The 19,006-nt window shown below is 40.4% G+C and overlaps 1 protein-coding gene across 1 annotated transcript in view; it reads right to left on the bottom strand.

Moving 5' to 3' along the window:
* WDR27 (WD repeat domain 27) overlaps window positions 1-19,006 on the bottom strand; it is a 123,321-nt gene that overhangs the window by 61,121 nt on the left and 43,194 nt on the right. The window contains exon 22 of the mRNA XM_054196162.1: window positions 9,492-9,594. Coding sequence (XP_054052137.1) covers window positions 9,492-9,594 — 103 coding nt within the window. The remainder of the gene's footprint in view (window positions 1-9,491; window positions 9,595-19,006) is intronic.

The following is a 19,006-nucleotide window of genomic DNA, read 5'->3' as shown; positions in this document are numbered from 1 at the left end:
TGGCAGATGTACTCACCCAGACACTTTCCATCATTTATCAGCAGTCCTGGCTAAATGGGGAGGTCCCAGTTGACCGGAAGATACCAAATGTGAACACCCATCTACAAGAAGGGGCAGAAGGAGGATCTGGGGAACTACAGGCCTGTCAGTCTGACCTCAGCACCAAGGAAGGTTATGGAACAGACCATCTTGAGGGCCATCACACGGCACGTACAGCACAACCAGGCAATCGGGCCCAGTCAGCACGGGTTTATGAAATGCAGGTCCGGCCTGACTAACCTGATCTCCTCCTACAACAAGGTGAGCTGTTTAGTGGATGAAGGAAAGGCTGCGGATGTTGTTTACCTAGACTTTAGAAAAGCCTTTAAGACCGTTTCCCACAGCATTCTCCTGGAGAAACTGGCTGCTTATGGCTTAGATGGGTATACGCTTCGCTGGGTGAAAAACTGGATGGCTGGTCAGGCCCAAAGAGTTGTGGTGAATGGATTTAAATCCAGTTGGTGGCCAGTCGCAAGTGGTGTTCTCTAGGCCTCAGTTACGTGTAATATCTTTATCAATGATCTGTATGAGGGGATCGAGTGACCCCTCGGTAAGTTTACAGACACCACCAAGTTGAGTGGGAGTGTTGATCTGCTTAAGGGTAGGAAGGCTTTACAGAGGGACCTGGACAGGCTGGATCAATGGACCGAGGCCAACGGTATGAGGTTCAACAAGATGAAGTGCCGGGTCCTACTCTTGGATCACAAAAACCCCATGCAACACTACAGGCTTGGGGAAGAGTGGCTGGAAAGCTGCCTGGCAGAAAAGGACCTGGGGGTGTTGGTCAACAGCCAGCTGAATATGAGCCGGCAGTGTGGCCAGGTGGCCAAGAATGTCTGCAGCATCCTGGCTTGTACTAGAAATAGTGTGACCAGTAGGACTAGGGAAGTGATCATCCCCCTGTACTCAGCACTGGTGAGGCCCCACCTTGAGTACAGTGTTCAGTTTTGGGCCTCTCACTCACTACAAGACAGACATTGAGGTGCTGGAGTGTGTTCAAAGAAGGGCAGCAAAGCTGATGAGGGCTCTGAAGCACAAGTCTTATGAGGAGCGGCTGAGGGAACACGTTGTTCAGCCTGAGAAAAGGAGGCTGAGGGGAGACCTTATTGCTCTCTACAACTACCTGAATAGAGGTTGTAGATAGGTGGGGGCTGGTCTCTTCTCCCAGGTAACAAGCAATAGGACATGAGGAAATGTCTGTAAATTGCACCAGGGGAGGTTTAGATTGGATATTAGGTAAAATTTCTTTACAGAAAGGGCTGTCAAGCATTGGAAGAGGCTGACCAGGGAAGTGGTTGAGTCGCCATCCCTGCATGTATTTTCAGAGCCATGTAGATCTAGTGCTGAGGGACATGGCTTGGTAGTAGTAGTAACTTGGCAGTGCTAAGTTAACAGTTGGACTTGATGGTCTTAAAGGTCTCTTCCAACAATGAAGATTCTATGATAAAATTCTCTGGCTGGCACTCCACCGTCCCCGGTCTACACTGGGGGACATCTCCCACTCAACCATGTATTTTTCCTCAAGCTGAAAAATCACCTGAACGACTTATGAAAAACAATGACAAAATGAAAAACAATCAGCCTGAAGCAGACACCCAGCACAGAAAGCTTCAGCCAAAAATGTTCTCAATTATAAGGAACTGAAAACAGAATTATAGTGGAAAGTGTTAGACTACCTTGACTATAGGCATCCGTGCCAAATCCACACATAATAAAACAGACTTCACAAGTATCCTAAGCACTGATTAATGCTCTTCAGTCCCAAGGTATCTTATACACTTGCTGCATGGCAGCATGGTAAGTCTATTCACACTGTCATGAAAACGTTGAGTACAACATGCCCTCTCAGAGTCCCTTCCCCTTCTAATACCACTTATGGAGGTTGTCTTTGTGGTAGTCACAGGAAACTGACCACTACAGTAAGATTCCTGTTTCCATCTGAGTTCCTTCAATGTAACTACAAAAGGAGTAACAGTGAAAATTCAGAATACTCTATTATTAAAACAGCGAATATTATCAAGATCAGTCATCTTTCAAGATGCAGGGGATACTTTTCAAATGTATCAGCATGCAGTTATAGCTAACACACTTTTGAATTTTTCTCATTAAAAAAGTTTAAATAAACAGATCTTAACCATATCTCAGATTTGCCTCTGTAAACCACCCTTCTTAGAAGCTTTCAATTTATATTTTTCCTGATTCTGGTTTATATTTAATTAGCCAATTTGAAAACCTCACATATACCATTGGTTTTATTTGTCTGCCTGTGGAAATTCTGTTGCACCAAACACTGCCGTAGTTAGGTTGCTTTTAGTATTATAACATACTTAGGTTTGACAGGGTGCAGAATTATTACTTGAAGATTTTGTTCTAAGAAAATTTACCTCACCTCTCATTATGAAGCAGCATGGTTGGATCACATGCACTCTGGAAATGCCTCTTTTCTGTCTGCTGCTAAGACTTTCTTCTGTATTAGCTGTACCAATAATTGCATTCCCTGTTTGTGTATTGGTGTTGACTGTTTGACAGAAATACTGAAAGATTCAGATGATGCAGAGGATCTTCATTCAGATGTTTAGACATAACAGGGAATTTCATTAGCTTTACAACGGATTACCCCATCTTAATAAATTTGCAAGCAGAATGCAATCAACTAGTAGTTTTACAGGCATATGTACAAATACACAAAATTCAACTGCTGTCAGAGTTGTAGACAAAGAAGTATACACATAGAAAACACAAGCCCTGTGGGTAAAAATCTTCACATATCCATTTTAGCACCTCACTGCTGCATGCACACCAAAATGAACTGTCAGTGTTGATATATACTAAAAGATATTGGTTAAAATTTGGTTAAAATATTAAAAGATACTTGGGTGTTCATATCTACATTGGCCTAAAAGCCAACCACACGACCAAAGAATCCAAGAAACTGAGGTTCAAGAGTAACACAAAGTTGTGTTCTTTGGAAAGGAATAGATTTTCTCCAGCAATAGCTGGCAGAGAGGTAGTCGCAGTCCCTATCATTCATTCTCTGCCATGGATTTCCTTCTGCCAAGCAATGTCAGTCCTGTTTTTTCCACAGTAAACATTACTCATGCTGTTTTCTCCAGATGTTTTCTCTTAAAGCCTATCTTAGTTAATCGATATGGACATATAAAATAAAACTTGAACAACATATAATTGGGATACCAATGACACTGAAAATCAAAACACCCCAGATAGTCCCTGCCACTACTTCATATAATTGTCGTAGTGTCGTGGTTTAGCCTCAGACAGCAATAAAGAACCACATGCGGCTTCCCGGGGCCTTCCCAATACGGGAAGAATCGGAAGAAAAAGGCAAAACTCTTGGGTTGAGACAAAGGCAGTTTAACAGAGCAGCAAAGGGAACAAGAAAACAACAATAACACGGATAGAGGAATATACAAACACGGTTACGGAACCGCCGCTCCCCGACCGGACCCGGGACCCCCCAGCCCGCTCCGAGCGGCGACTTCCTGCCTCCTCTCCTGCAGCTGAGGGTGGGCATGGCTCACATGGCATGGGATACCTCTCCTGGGGAGAATTAACCCTGTCCCCGCCGGAACCAGGACACGTAGTTTGGACTGGGTTGGCCAATGACAAGACAACAGATGCTCTCCTCCACCTCTCGCTCCAAAGAGAAGAAGAGAGATAAAGAGAGTTATGAGTTTAGAAAAAAACTAAACTACTTTACTGAAACATTAATAATAAAATTAAAAATGAAATAATGAAATATATACAAATATACACAAAACCACCTCAAGCTCCCAGGGAGATGTCACTGGCAGGCACTGGGGATGTTCCAGACTAGACTCAGTGACAAAAAGGAACTGGCACACACTAACCGGGATCAAAAGGCATATGAGCCGATAGGGTCCTCCTCAGACGTGTGTTATTGAAGAAAGAGGTCCACTGGAGAAGAACCCTTGGAGAAGAGCCAACTAAGAAAAGCCAACCTGATCTGTTTCATTGCTCAGCTTTTATACTGAGCATGGCAGATGGGATGGAACACCCTATTGGTCATTTTGGGTCACCTGACCTGTCCACCGGTGCAACCCCTCCACAGGGTAGACAACCAAGTCAGCTGACCCTGGTTGCCACAGCAACAAGTGTAAGCAACAGCCTCTCTCACTGAACAGAAAATTGCCTCTGCTTCACCCCGAACCAGAACAATAATACATTATGTTCAGCAAACCTTCCGGTACAAAGTGTAGACCAAGACAATAATTACTGGACAACACCACTATCAGACATTTCTAAAAGTAATTTTCCAGTAAAAAAAATATCCTCCTATTTTTCCAAACCCAGTATTAAAAACACTACAGCATACTCTATTGTATCAAAGATAGCTATTTTAAACATCAGTGATACCTCCAAGATATACTTCCATGAGATAATGAATCATAGAATCATCACAGAATGTGTTGGGTTGGAAGGGACCTTTAAAGGTCATCTAGTCCAACCCCAATGAACTAAACATTCTGAACTATTAGTATGTCCTATCTCCTCCATCTACATACATCCATACCAAAACATCTTTCTCAACCCTCTGCCACTTCTCTCATCTGTAGTCTTTTATCTTCCATTCATTAGTACCTAAAAAGGTCTAGTGAAATTGAGGTCTCAAAGGGAGAGTAGACAATCACATAATTTTGTCATTTATATTTTGGGGTTCTTGGGGTGGTTTTCTCTTTGCTGTCTAGATCATTTTATACAATTTTGTACCTAATCAGATACAGTTTTTAAGCTTATCACACTACAGACACACAAGGGTGGAAGTATTTCGTATAAGATCAGAGTAACTGACTACAGTGGTAATAACTTGAGATAGGCCTCATCTAAAGTACTCTTTTAAAGAGAAAAGGACAGAAGAAAGATACCATTGCTAATCTCCACTTTATAAGTCAGAACTGAGCCACAGAAAGACTAATATGACTGATAATGTATTTATGGTAGTCAAGAAATAGATCATAAACTCCTACGGCAATGATTACATTAGGAAGTAGTGCAGAGCAAGAGGAGCAGATGTACAGAACAGTGCTGGCAGCACAACCTCCAAATATGTTTTCATGCTTTACTTCAGGCTATCTTATCTCCGATTCTGTGAACTGAACACTATTAGGATATAGAGAGCATTCAATTTGCTCAAGGAGTTGCTCTTCCACTTCAGCCTCACCTGAAATGAATTGATCTGCATGATCCAAGATGCCTTTGTGTTACAAATCAAAGCATAGTAAATGGGGAGGACCGGGAGATGTGCTTTAAGAAGGGGTGTATACACACCTTATCCAAACTAAAAAGCAGTGCAGAGTGGTGTACTCACTCTGCACTAGTACACTGCAATTCATACACTAGAGGAAATAAGGGTAAAAACTTTAAAAATTTAAACTACTCCAAATTATAGAGCTTCTTTCACTATGGCTTTTCAAAGGCAAAATATATGTGGCCAAGTAGAGTAGATGATGAGTTTAACAGATGGCAGCATTGCATTTTGAATGTATTTATGAGTGGCAAAATAAGAAATGTTTCTAAAGCTACCCATCTTGATGTAAGACCAGATAAAAATAAAACTAAGAGTACTGTTCTGTAATACGTACTTTTCTTGTCCCTATCAAAGAAGTTATGCATCTAATCCAATAGGGAAAGTCATAAAGATATTATGTGATTTGAGACAGTGAATTTTATAACTAAATAAATATCTGGTAGCAAAACATTAAAGTATATTGTTTAGCAGGACTGACATGCTATTTGGAATATCAACCTCTGTAATTATTTAAAAAAGTAAGGTGTCAACTATAAACAAGTTCTACAGTTTGTATTATGCCAGATGCAGAACCTTGTATCTGAAAACAACTGAATCTGCAAGCACCCTCAGGTCCAGGTTTACATCCAGCCGCCACTCACAGGTTGCAGAATTCTTTGGACATGCCCCCTGACCAGTATGTTGCCAGCATCACTTGGATAATGGGAATTTACTCTAAAACCAATTTTGCACAAATGGGATTAACAAGTGGTTAGTACGCTGGTGTTATGTATAAGCATCAAATTGCCTTATCCTGTCTCAAATTACTCTTTTTAGTGTTGATGCTCTCTGGAAAAGAAGAAACAATCTTCCTACTCTATCTGGCTTTGGTGCCTTCACAGTTCGAAGGCATAAATTTAATTCTGGATTTAGAATGTGTTTCAGAAACAACGTTGTAGGCAAAATCCTATACTTTCATAAAAAGCATAAACAAAATGGAAGACAATTTCATACGTTACCCATGGATTTTGGTTATTGATGTAGCAACCTGTTATGCTGAAAAAACTTCTGTGTTGGGCTCAGAGTTCCCACTGTCTGACCCAAGGCTTTGGCATTTGACATGGACACAGAGGTTTACGTTAGCAAATACCATTTCAGCACTAGGGTCAAAATGTGCCCCTTAAAGTCTACAGTTCAAAGAGAACTAGCAAGAATGAATCTGAAAACAATTAGAGACAGATCTTTATTTCTGCATTCCCTACTTCATTTCTGGAAACTTGGAATTTATTGAGAGCCCTAAGGTCTTCAAAGACAAAAAGAACCTAATTAGACATGAAGTAAAACAGCTAACTAGAACTACATGGCGCACAGGAGAAGATTTGCTATTTCTATTTTAAAAACTAGCATTTCACACTCTCCAGATATTTTTGTCCTTTTAGACTAAGATTTCTTTGGTCAATAAACGTTTAGGTAAACATTTCTGTACAGAGACCAGGAAAATAGAAATCTAAACCAAATTAGAGTATTTGTCCAACATCCTTAATACTATTGTCTTACAGTCAGAAACCTCAAACTGTCCACTTGTAAAATGATTAGAACTTAAAATATTATGTGTATTCAGTTAAGAAAAAGTCAACCCATGTCTCTTGTAACCTTAGGCTATTTAAGGTGAAGAGAAGATCTGATATTAGAAATTATAACTTTCCAGGTTTTCTAATCACAATGAATTATGGTAAGGATAATCACAGCTCATAACGAGGATACTGTGGGTACCTGCTTTGATCAGACTGTCAGATCCTACACACGTCTTGACAAAGGTTCCCTTAAAGAAGTTGGAGTAATCAATTAGGGGAACACTTTCAACCCATGATTTACAGTATTTACAAATCTCATGCTAACACACACAAAAGCAGTTCAAATAAAAACAACTGGCTACGTCAGACACACAGAAGCTATCCCAAGCTGATCTCATATAAAATAGGTCATATGCTTTGTAAGTAGAGAACAGGCAGACAGAATTTGCATCTCTTTGTTTACAATAACATATTTTGGGTTTCTGATTCTATGCCCTGTAGGATTATGGTTCTGATTTTGATATTAATCAATGCAGCCAACGTATCCCCCTGTCAAACACTTCAGATACTGTGAAATATAAAAGGCAGTTTAGGATTAATGTCTCTCAATTATATTCCAATTCTGCCTCTTTTGGCTTTAAAATCAATCGTATTTGTCAACCACAGGGTGCAAGCATTGCACTTGATAAATTAAACTCCAAGTTGATTGAAGATGCAGTTGCTGGTCAGTGGAAACTTACATAACTTATTTCCAGAATGTGTTATTCAAGATAACACTTCGTATTCACACTGCTGAATTTTTATGCAGCTTATTGAATTCCAGTGGACATTCACTCATAGAATACAATCTGCAAAAATATGTGGCTTCTTGATACTCCTAAAACTGTTCCAGTTGCACATCAGTCCATCTGTCAGGATATTATTAGTTTAACAATATGAATGGACTATTCAGTGCCATGTTCAATTTTCTTTTTCAAAAGGAAATACAGAACTATATCCAGTCTCAAGATTTCAAAGAGAAGCAGCCTCCTAAAAATGCCCCCAAACTGTATTTTATCCTAGCAGTATAGTTGTAGCAAGAGTCCGAAACTTGACTCAGTTTTCCTGAGGGGACAACAAGAACAATGAAATTTTTCTACAGACATACAATGCAAATTATGTAAAATTCCAACCCAGGAGCCACACTAAAAAATATTGACTGGCACTGTGCCCACCAGGGACCACATGTCAACCGGAGCAGGATGCATTCCAGCTATTCAGCTTCCTGTGATGAGCAACCACGTGCCAGGAATTTGGAGTAAGGGCAAAATTGAGCAACCATGTGCCAAGAATTTAGAATAAGGGCAAAATCATGCTCCGTGCCTTTCTTTTTTCGCATCAGCAGCAATTACAACCAATAGCCTTAACGCAAAAGAGAAGACAAAAGGTCTTGTGACTGCACCTCTTTTTATACTATTCAACCTTAATGAGTAATCTTGACTAAATATATCACATACGTCATGAGCCGAGATCAGTATTAGATACATTTTGTTTCAAAGACAAAGCAAAAAGCATTTCTTTTGTATTGCAAACTACATTTTGAAATGCAAAGTACCAGAAACTTGAAAAATATATTTTATCATGGAAATGTCAAGAACACATTAGCTACTGCCAAACCTCCAGCAATCTGCCAATAAAATCTCTAACCTTCATACATGATTGCAGTCAGTATTTCAAAACTAGCCACACAACAGTAAATTCCTCTTGTTCTGAATTTGACCAGAAACCCTGTGTCATAGTCCTGATGAGTCACCTAGAAAGACCTAGAAGAAAGTTAAACAACTTTCCTACCCAGCTGTTTTGAAAGCATGTGTTTACAATGAACCCAGCCCCAGCCCAGTTTCAAAGGCCTATACTACAAGCTAGCAATCATCTCTCTCTCAGCAAACACCAAGAAAAACATTGTGCCAACAATGCAGGACTTACTGAATTAAAATTAGGTGCATACTCAAAAAGGTGGTAATACACTTTTTTTCAGGACGCTTTGCTAAGTGTAATAATTTAAATACAGTTGACATTGAATGAGAAGAGAACATGCCTGCGGAGGAAACACACAATCAAATTTACATCATAAATTATGAAAAGTTCTAATTACAGTTGAATGACTTTTCATTTTGTATTCAGCTGACTGGTTCATAAGAAACCAGTAATGAAAGATTCATCACCTTGTATTTAGGAGCTTAAGCAAATTAATGTGTAGTGGCTACATAGTCCTAGTAGTCAGATACGTACACGCTACATAAAGATGTGCTACAGCGGATACTATTCTTCTCATCTTTGATGGCACGTGACAATTCAGAGTCAAGCACTGTGAAATTTTTTAAAAACAAGCTTTTAACAATTACTTTGAGCACTAAGATTTGGTTGTTCAAGGATTTTTCAGGCAAAATGAAGAACATACAGATCAGGAATCATATGTAACAGCTATATATAAATAAAGTACATGAAAGTATGATAGGCCTCAGTTTTGCACATTAAGCTGAATCCTACAAACACACATAAAAAGATTACTTTGTGTACAATATGAGTAGCTCCTGTAGTTTAGGAGGAAAATAAGAAAAAACATTACTTACACATTTGTCATCTGATCCACTGGCTATAAACCGTCCACAAGGAGATACTGCAATTCCACATGGATAGCAGTGGCTACTGTGCCCTTCAAAACGACGTTCACACCTTCAGGGAAATTTCAGTCTTATTAACAACAACTGAAAACTAGATCTTTTACTGCCATTTTCATTAAATCCTGCTGAAGTCTCATCCTTTTTTCTTAGTCTACAAATTTACTAAGGCAAATCCGCAAATTAAATTTTAAGTATCTCTGCAGTAGGATTTTGACAAAACCGAAAGACATTAAAGAATATTAACAACTAAAAATAAATTGAACACACAAAACTACACCAGGACAATGCCCAAAACCATGCTTTCACCTTGTTCAGTTTACAAAGATAGAAACATCATTAGTATTTAGAAATGAGGAGCTGTGATGCCTACCATAAAGCTACCCCTAGTCAACCATCTCAGCAGGGAAAACAAACTCCCTTGCATTAAAGGAAGGGCGTTGTGAAAGCCAGTCTGCTTTGTGAAGCTTTAGAAATCTCCCTCAAGCAATTTATATCAAATGAAGATCCGGTATGTGGAATCATAACATAAATAATTATTGCTTGCTTTTCTTATACCCAAATCTGGATATTTTTTCTGTCTTGCTCTATTTACATTCCTACTCGATGCACTAATTTATTGTATCTTGCAAATTCAAGAAACACAATATCCAAATGACATTCCAAACTGATTAATCTAGCTCTGTAGATAACTTCTTACCTATCTGTGTTAATACAGTCTAAAGGAATTAATTAATTTCCTGCGTTTCATGTTAATAATGCAAGGTGCATTGTGGAGCAAGTTTTTGATAGCTGAGCACAATTGTCCCATTTAAAAATAATTTTTTTTAATGAGATGAAGATTAATATCCACCTAAAATATTCCATGGTTGTAAAGAACTGTGATAGCTTTTTAATCACGGCAAAACTAAGGAAAAAGTTTTGCTTTTAGAACTTGCAAGTTAGAATTGCTTCAATGTTAAAAGACATTTTAATACAAGTTTCAACGCCATTCAGAATTATCATTTATATGATAATTTCACAGCTTCATTTTTGTATTCACGAGGTATCATTTCAAAACAGACAAACCAGAATAATCTGTATTCTTCTTTTGTCTTTATTATGAATGCTATCAACCTGCCCTTCTCCTTACGAAACAAATTCATATACTTAACCATAATACGGCTGTTGCACATTCTTTTTTTTTTTTTTTTTTTTTGTATGATAGATCCGGGAACAAATTTGGAAGAGTAACATCTCCTGCCAAAACCTGTGATATACACTCTTTCCTGGTCAGTGAAATCACAGACACTGTGTTAATTCGATTGACTGAACGCACATGTGAATCTCTAAATTTTTATACCCCGGTGTTCTGTTTTAGACATTCTTGTATGTGTAAGAATGCACTGAATACCAAGTTGATTTCGTTTACCCAGGTGAAACTGGCATAGTTAAAAACATTACTTCGTGACTGCTCCAATGGCTATCACTTAGTAAATCATAAAAAAGACACTTTTGAATGCATGAAAATACATCATTTTACAGACCCTAACACTGAACTTTCACAGACAGTATATACTTGGCTGAATTTCTATATAAGAAAACTACTGATATCAATGCACATTTTGTGTATACAGTAACCAGACCTTCCACCACAGGCTAGTTCTACCCTAAAACTGTTGTAAAAAATTCAATTTAAGAGAACACTACAGTTCAAAGAGAAGTAACTCATAAACACAGTCAATTACTGTGCCTAAGATGTGAAAACATTCTTCAACTTCAGTTTGCATATAGCTCTTGTATGAGTATTCAGAGACTTCCAATAACCAATGGCCACATTTGGGCCACTGAATAACGTACCTCTATTCAAGCTTCCTATTGACAGTAAAGGAGAACGCTAACTACTTCAGTCTCCTCTCAAATGAGTCATTCTAACATATATGAGTCCAAAGTTTAGGCAATGGGGGACAAGTCACAGAATACATTTATACTTTTAAAATACTTTACTTTTTGCAAGGTAACTTAAAAGAAAACATAAAGGGTAGCACATGCTTCCCATACCATAACATTCATAGAATCATATGACTGAGGTTGGAAGGCACCTCTGGAGGTCATCTTATCCAACTTCTCTGCTTACCTAGAGCTGATTGCCGAGGACCATGTCCAGACAGGTTTTGAATATCTCCAAGGTGCGAAACTTCACAATCTCATTGGGCAACCTGTGCCAGTGGTCAGTTACTAGAAACTGCTTTCCAGAATTAGTTGTTCCACCAACTTCCCAGGGATTAAGTTAAGGCTGACCAGTCTGTAGTTCCCTGGGATCTCCTTCTTGCCCTTTTTGAAGATAGGAGTGATAGGAGTGACATTTCTTTTTCTTCAGTCCTCAGACGCCTCTCCTCATCACCATGACCTTTTGAAGATAATTATGAGTGGTCTCACAATGACATCTGCCATCAATGAGCTGAAGGCAGGCTTTAATGAAGACAGAGCTAGGCTCTTTTCAGTGGTGTCCAGTGAAAGGACAAGAGGCACTGGGCAAAAACTGAAATACAGAAAGGAGGCTCTGTCTGATCAAGAAACACTTTTTTACTGTGAGGTTGACTAAGCACTGGCACAGGCTGCCCAGAGAAGTTGTAGAATCTCCCTCCTTAAAGATATTCAAAAGACATCTGGACGTAGGCATGGACTGTAGGTGACCCTGCTTGAGCACTCCAAAGGTGCCTTCCAACCACGATCACTATGTGATTCTGAGATTAAGCATCAAAGGCATTATTGTAACTTTGGGCAAGCCTTTTCTTCAAATATCTTATGCAGACAGAAATAAAAATGAAGCATGATGTGCTTCATCTGTCTGCTGTTCCTCTTCATAGTCAGATGTGGCATTGCAAGATTTTGCCCTCAGTTAGGCTCCTACCAAACATTTTTTGTAGTGTAGAGTAGATCTCTCCTACAGCTCAGCCTCAATCATGTTTTTTCTTGTCTCTGTCAGAGTCCCAATTGCATTGTTTGTGAATTTCAGAGTTCCCCGAACAATACAGTCCTCCTCAGTGCCTTTTCCCATTGTCACATATGGACAATGTTCATAAAAACGTTTGAAGAAAAAGTTTCTTTATAATCTTATACTTGTAAGATACAACGGCATCCCATGAGAAAAATAAACAAAATTGATATATCCTCTGTCCCTCCTAAATATGCCTTCAGGATCACCATTCTTCCTTAAGTAGAGCACTGGCTATCAGGATTAGTTCTCAGTGCTTAAGACCTTGTTCTCAGGGCCTGTAAAAGTTAACTTCCTCAATGAGGTGTTTCTTCTTCACAGAAAAGTCTCCTAATAAATCACTGCAAACAACTTCCTTTCAAAAGAATTTGACTCCTCTGCATCTGTGAGCAATAACTCAATTACTCCACCTATAAATGGGTGCATAAGAACTAACAGGGTTCCAAGGCTATCACTGATCTTTTCTCTGCTATACCACAGCAATATAAAGCAATGTCTGAGTCATAGGACAGTGCCACTTCCCCTTGTGCTAATACGGCCACAGTAATAGGTAACATCCTGGATTCTGTTTTCTTATTTGTTTTCCTCTTCATCTTTTCCATTATAATCAGGATGTATGCTCTATTACAAGTACAGCTACTTCTCCACCCCATCAAAATCCTACTCTAAAAAGACATTTTAAAAAACTGATTCTAGTTAAACTTTCCACAGAATCCAGTAGAAACTTTGTCATGTGATCTATTAACTCCAGATATCTCCTGGTACCACAGCAATAGAAAAAAGTGGATAAAAAATCCTAGAATAAATAAATAGGTACTATGTGCATAATTTATCTTATTCTAGGAGTTCTCTTATTTCAGGCTTTTTTTTTCCTCCTGGTTTGTTTTTGTAGGTTTTGTTGTTTTTTTTTTTTTTTTAAGTAGCAACAGGTGGTGATCAAACTTATTTTGGATATTGCAAGCTTTACGTGGCCAACTGGCATGCTGTCCAGCCTCCTAAGAATTCTTTTCTGGTCAGAGCTTTTCAGGGGTTACCATGACAAACATCTGGTAATTGCATGGGACAGCAAACAGCCAAGTTTTCCCTATGTTCTCCATTGTACAGCTTTTAGTCTACACTCCAAAATATGTATCTTTTTATGTCGCAAACAACTTGCAGAGTGTTAGGAAAAAAAAATGCAACAGGTTTTCTGTCTTTGTAAAGAAAGATACCAGAGTGGTGCATGTCTTTATAAATCAGAGAATACTCTCACAAATAAGTATTTTATTGTACTTACTGCATTTTAAAAAAATGTTGACTGCAAACCAAAGTTTGATTTTTTTTTAACCACTTTTCCTTGTGTTCTGTTACTTTGTCCCAGTGCTCTGGTATTTGTTCAGAGACCCTTCAGTATCAGCAGATCCATTGAGGATCTACAAAATTCAAGTATAACTTGACTATAGTAGTAGCTACCTTAGATATTCTGTACACATGGGTTTCATTTTAAACACACACCAAACCCTTCACATAGGAGCTCAGCATGTTTTCACCAACAGCGTCCAGCAGGGACCACATGTTCCCCATCCTGTATACTTTCACGCATCCCCAGTCACAAACTTGGAGGAACTCCAACCACTGCTTTATCCCCTCTTGCCTCACAATCCAGATAACAAGACTCAAACCTCCAGGGACAAAAAGATGGCAAATCATAGGATCCTCACATTCAGAAGAGACCAAGAAGTAATGAAATTGTGAGTACGTGTACCTTTGTATCTTGCTCAGGATGATGTCAAGTAGTTAGTTCACAGTGGAGATGCAAACTGAAAAGTATCTGGAAATTGAAGGGCCATTCTGACCCTAAGGCTCTCAGAGTGTAATTGTTAGAAAATGTATGAGATGAGTTCCATGTGGCTGCAGGAATTTTACTAAAATATGTTGCCAGGGGAGCTTATGATCTAGTTTCACAGGATCATACTACTAGTTGGAGATACTACCTTAATGTCTAAAACTATCTTTATACAATTGGCAAATCTTTTCAGAGGCTGAAAGAAGGTGAAACTGATTTTTCCCTGGGATCATGCATCAAAGCATTATCATGCATCTGAGTATTCTGCAGAAGAAATTCAGTGTGTCCAAGTAGTCCAATATTCTTCAAATATCTTCACTGTGGTCCAATAAGCACCCACTGACTTTTTTCCAGAGAGAGATGAGGAATGGCTATTTCAGCAGCAAACAGCATTAGAGCAGCTGAACTTCTATTCTTCAACTGTTCAGACTGTGAATCAGAGGCAGGCTGTTCCTGCCACCAGAGGTGTTAGTGTGGTGGTGGTTGGGAGCTCCCCCCAACACTTTGCCCTGCAATCTCATTACCTGCAACAGTAATCTAGCAGCTGTCACATCTACCTCCCCATACCTACCACGGTAGCAACCCAGACCTCTAAATTGGGCAGTAATAACTTTTCCCTGCTCTCCTCACCTCTGGGTAGATGATGAGCACATCTGACAGCATAGAACAACTGTCCCATTCCTTCCTTTTAAATTAATTCCCAATGTCAGCTGTTATTGTGCATCCCGCTCTCTTATTCAACATTACATCAGTTCTCCCAGCAAGTTGCACATCTCTATATTTCTGTGGCAAGTAGAGAAAAGCAAATACTAATTTCATAGAATCACAGTCACATCATGGTTGAGGTTGGAAGGCAGCTCTGGAGGTCATCTTATCCAACCTCCCTGCTCGCATAGAGCCAGTGTGGCTTCCCCAGTGCTAAACAGAGGGGAAGCATCACCTCCCTCAACCCGCTGGCAACACTCCTCCTGATGCAGCCCAGGACATCATTAGTCTTCTTTCCTACAAGGCCACATTTCTGGCTCAAGTTCAACTTGGTGTCTGCCAGGACCCCCAGATCTTTTCCACAAAGCTGCTTTCCAGCTAATCATCCCCCACTCCCAGCATATATTGGTGCCTGGGGGGTTGCACTTGGTGCCAAGGGCGCTTCGCACTTCCTCGTGTTGAACTTTATGAGGCTTCTGTCAGCCCATTTCTCCAGACTGTTGAGGTCCTTTTGTATGGCAACACAACCCTCAGTTTTGTCTCACCAGTAAACTTGCTACACTTTGCTCCATCATCCAGATAGTTAATGAAGATGCTGAACTGGATTAGAACCAGTACTGATCCCTGGGGTACACTGCTAGTTACTGGCCTCCAACTAGACTTCACGCTACTGATCACCACCCTCTGAGGCTCCCATTCAGACAGTTTTCAATCCACCTCACTGCCTGCTCATCCAGCCCATACTTGAACCTGTAAATAGTTTCCAGGATTAACTGCTCCATCACGTTCCCAGGGATTGAAGTGAGGCTGACCAGCCTGTAGTTCCGTAGTCCTCCTTTTTGCCCTCTCTGAAGGGCCTCGCTCCTCAGAAATTTTTAGAAACTATGTCTTCTTGGTCAGCTAAAGATAGGAACAATTACTGCATAGATATTGTATGACAACATATAAAAATCACCCAACCTGCACCTACCACGACAATTTGTATCTTGCTTCATCTTATATTCTGCCAACCACTAAGTGTCTCAGATTGAGAAGTCTGCTGTTGATGCAGATATTCTTCCTTCAAAGGGAAGGCAATGGCCGATAGGAGCAGACAGAGAATATTTTTTCATGTCTTCGAAGATGAAAATGCCTATAAAAAGCAGCCTAGGGAGCACTAGCAACCAGGAGCACCATGAACAGAGTAGGCAAACAGAGCATGGCGCATGAGCCAGGGCCTGGCACGGCAGTTTTGCAGAAAGGTGCCTCTTCGAAGGAGGGCCATTCCCCTGTCTGAGTGGGAGACTTGACCAACAAACAGGCACCATTCTGTGACCATCTGCACAGGTCAAGGGCACTCATCCTACCTGACCCTCAAGGCAGAATGGTGGGCACTCGTCTGAGAGCAAAGGCTGCAGCCCTGGCTTGGGGATCTGCACCATCTACCCCAGTGGTGGACGATGACTCCACCAAATGGAGCTGCTGAAGTGAGAAGCTGCAGTGCAGACCTCAGATTGCAGGAGGAGCCTAGATCTTTCTCCTGGGGCAGAGATAGGTAGCACACCTGCCTGCAAAAGGTGTGCCCAGGTGGAGGACCTCCTGCCACAGGTGGCTGAGCTGCAGGAGGCAGTGAGGAGGCTGCATAGCATCAGAAAGGCCACGAAGGAGTTAGATAGCTTGTTCCAAGCACAGTCTGCAGTGGATCTACAGCCAAACAACCAGAAACTCCCCCATCGGCACACACAGAAGGGAAGGGGGCCAGTAACGCAGAACAGAAGCTTGCAATAGCAAGGACCAGCAGGAGGAAGAGACTTACTCTGAAGCCTGAGGTGCCCTTGCAGAACTGCTTCACCAATCACACCAGGAGAGACACTGGAGCTGAATAAGGCAGACCAGTCGGCTCTCCATATAACAACCAGCACAACTAAGAAAATGCAACAGGTGATAGTAGTAGGTGACTCTCTTCTGAAGGGTACGGAGGCATCCATTTGCTGACCTGACCCACTTTCTAGAGCCCCCTGCTGCTTACTAGGGGCTCGTATCAGGGATGTCATCAGGAGACTACCAAGCCTTGTACAGTCCACTGACTATTATTATTAAGTGTCCAGAGGAGGGCCACAAAGATGATCAGAGGGCTGGAGCTCCTATGAAGATGGCCTGGGAGAGTTGGGGCTATTCAGCCTGGAAAGGAGAATAGCGTCTGGGAAGACCTTATTGCAACCTTTCAGTACCTACAGGGGCCTACAGGAAAGATGAAGAGGGTCTCTATCATGCAGAACAGTGATAGGATGAAGGGTAATGAGGGGCTTTAAACTGAAAGAAGGTAGATTTAGATTAGATATTAGGAAGAAATTCTTTACTGTGAGGGTGGTGAGGCACTGGAACAGTTTGCCCAGAAAAGGTGTGGATGTCCCATCCCTGTAAGCGTTCAAGGCCAGACTGGATGGGGCTTTGAGTAACCTGGTCTAGTGGGAGGTGTCCCTGCCCATGACAGGGGTTTGGAACTAGGTGGTCTTTAAGGTCCCTTCCAACCCAAACAGTTCTATGATTCTATAAAAAGATCTGAGTGTATGGGATCTGGGATAACCTCTGCAAAATCAGTAAATCTTTATTCAATTATTCACATAGCTTGAATTATGAGCATATTCATATGCTGATTGTGCTCACAATCTAGCAAATTCATCAGTGCATGGCTTCCCTGCACAGAGGGGAATAACCTTGGATTATCTTAATCTGTTTATATAATACATTACAGAGCTGTGTAAGTACTACCTATATTACTATCCCTTTCAGAAGTGAAAGGAATTACTTTAAAGTTAGGAGTATTGCTTAGAATGTTAATCAGCTTTTGAGTTCCAATTAACTACAAGGATTACATACTTGATAATTACCAGGACCAACTTATCACTTTTTTTTTTGAGCAGAAAAAAACCCAAAACATCACAAGGCATTCCTTAGTGTACATTTTGCAGGCCTATGCACATTACATGAGAAATAAATATAATGGTGGATATGCAAAAGCAGGGCTGCTATAAAAGGGAAAGTGAGTGAGAAGCCAATGGTGATCATGGTGCAGTGTTCTCATCAACCATGACACCATCCTACCATATCTGAATAGGGTGGTCAGAGTAGCGTGCTGGTAACAAGGCCCATTGACAGTCCCAGAAAAAGTGAGGTCATTAACCAGGTCCAGCATCCGTCCTGGGAGTCCAGTCAGGAGCAGCAAGAGATGGACCCAGATTCAGGGCTGTAGGCAAGACTGCAACATCGGTCTGCCAGAAACAGAACTCAAGGCAAACTACCTAGAAGGTCAGTCAGGGTCCATACAAAAAACAAGGCTGGAGCAGGACTTGAGACAGGTACACCAACAACATAGTTCAGGCAAAGACTAAATGTCCAGGACGGAGTCTAAATGGAGTACCTGAAGCATTTAACAAAGCAAAGAGGGCAATGCTTTGAATTGATAGTTTCCTCCTAACATAATGAATGAAAGGAACTTAATTTCTTCTGGATGTTTTAATGCATCAAATGATCTAATCTACAAGTGGGAGGTAACAAGAAATTGAAGGGATCCAGACTGGTAAAACAGAATTAAAAACTATCATGTGAAGCTTAAGTTACATATGAACATGTTAAAGCAGCTGGTATTTAGTCTAGTATGTTATTTTGGGTTGTTATGCGTTTACTGTGTAAGGGAATGGAATTTTCCTTAATTCCTAAGTTTCTACACTCTTTATATGCATTGGTTTTACAGCACTAGGATGCCAAAATATGTGTCTTTCACTGCCCTATATGTTCATGAACATAGTCACTAAAACCAGGCAGGACTGACAGATAAAGAGGCTTAGTGTATTGGAATTTTCTGATATATCTAGCCTGAGTGATCTATAAGACTCACCAATTTGTGTTATTCCAATCCAGACTTTCCCAAAAGATTAAAATGGTGGAGACAATAGGTACAGATCCCTATGAATCATTGCT

This window comes from Rissa tridactyla, chromosome 3 (genome assembly GCF_028500815.1).
Source record: "Rissa tridactyla isolate bRisTri1 chromosome 3, bRisTri1.patW.cur.20221130, whole genome shotgun sequence".
Taxonomy (NCBI): Eukaryota; Metazoa; Chordata; class Aves; order Charadriiformes; family Laridae; genus Rissa; species Rissa tridactyla.
This window is presented reverse-complemented; position numbering and strand designations above follow the sequence as displayed.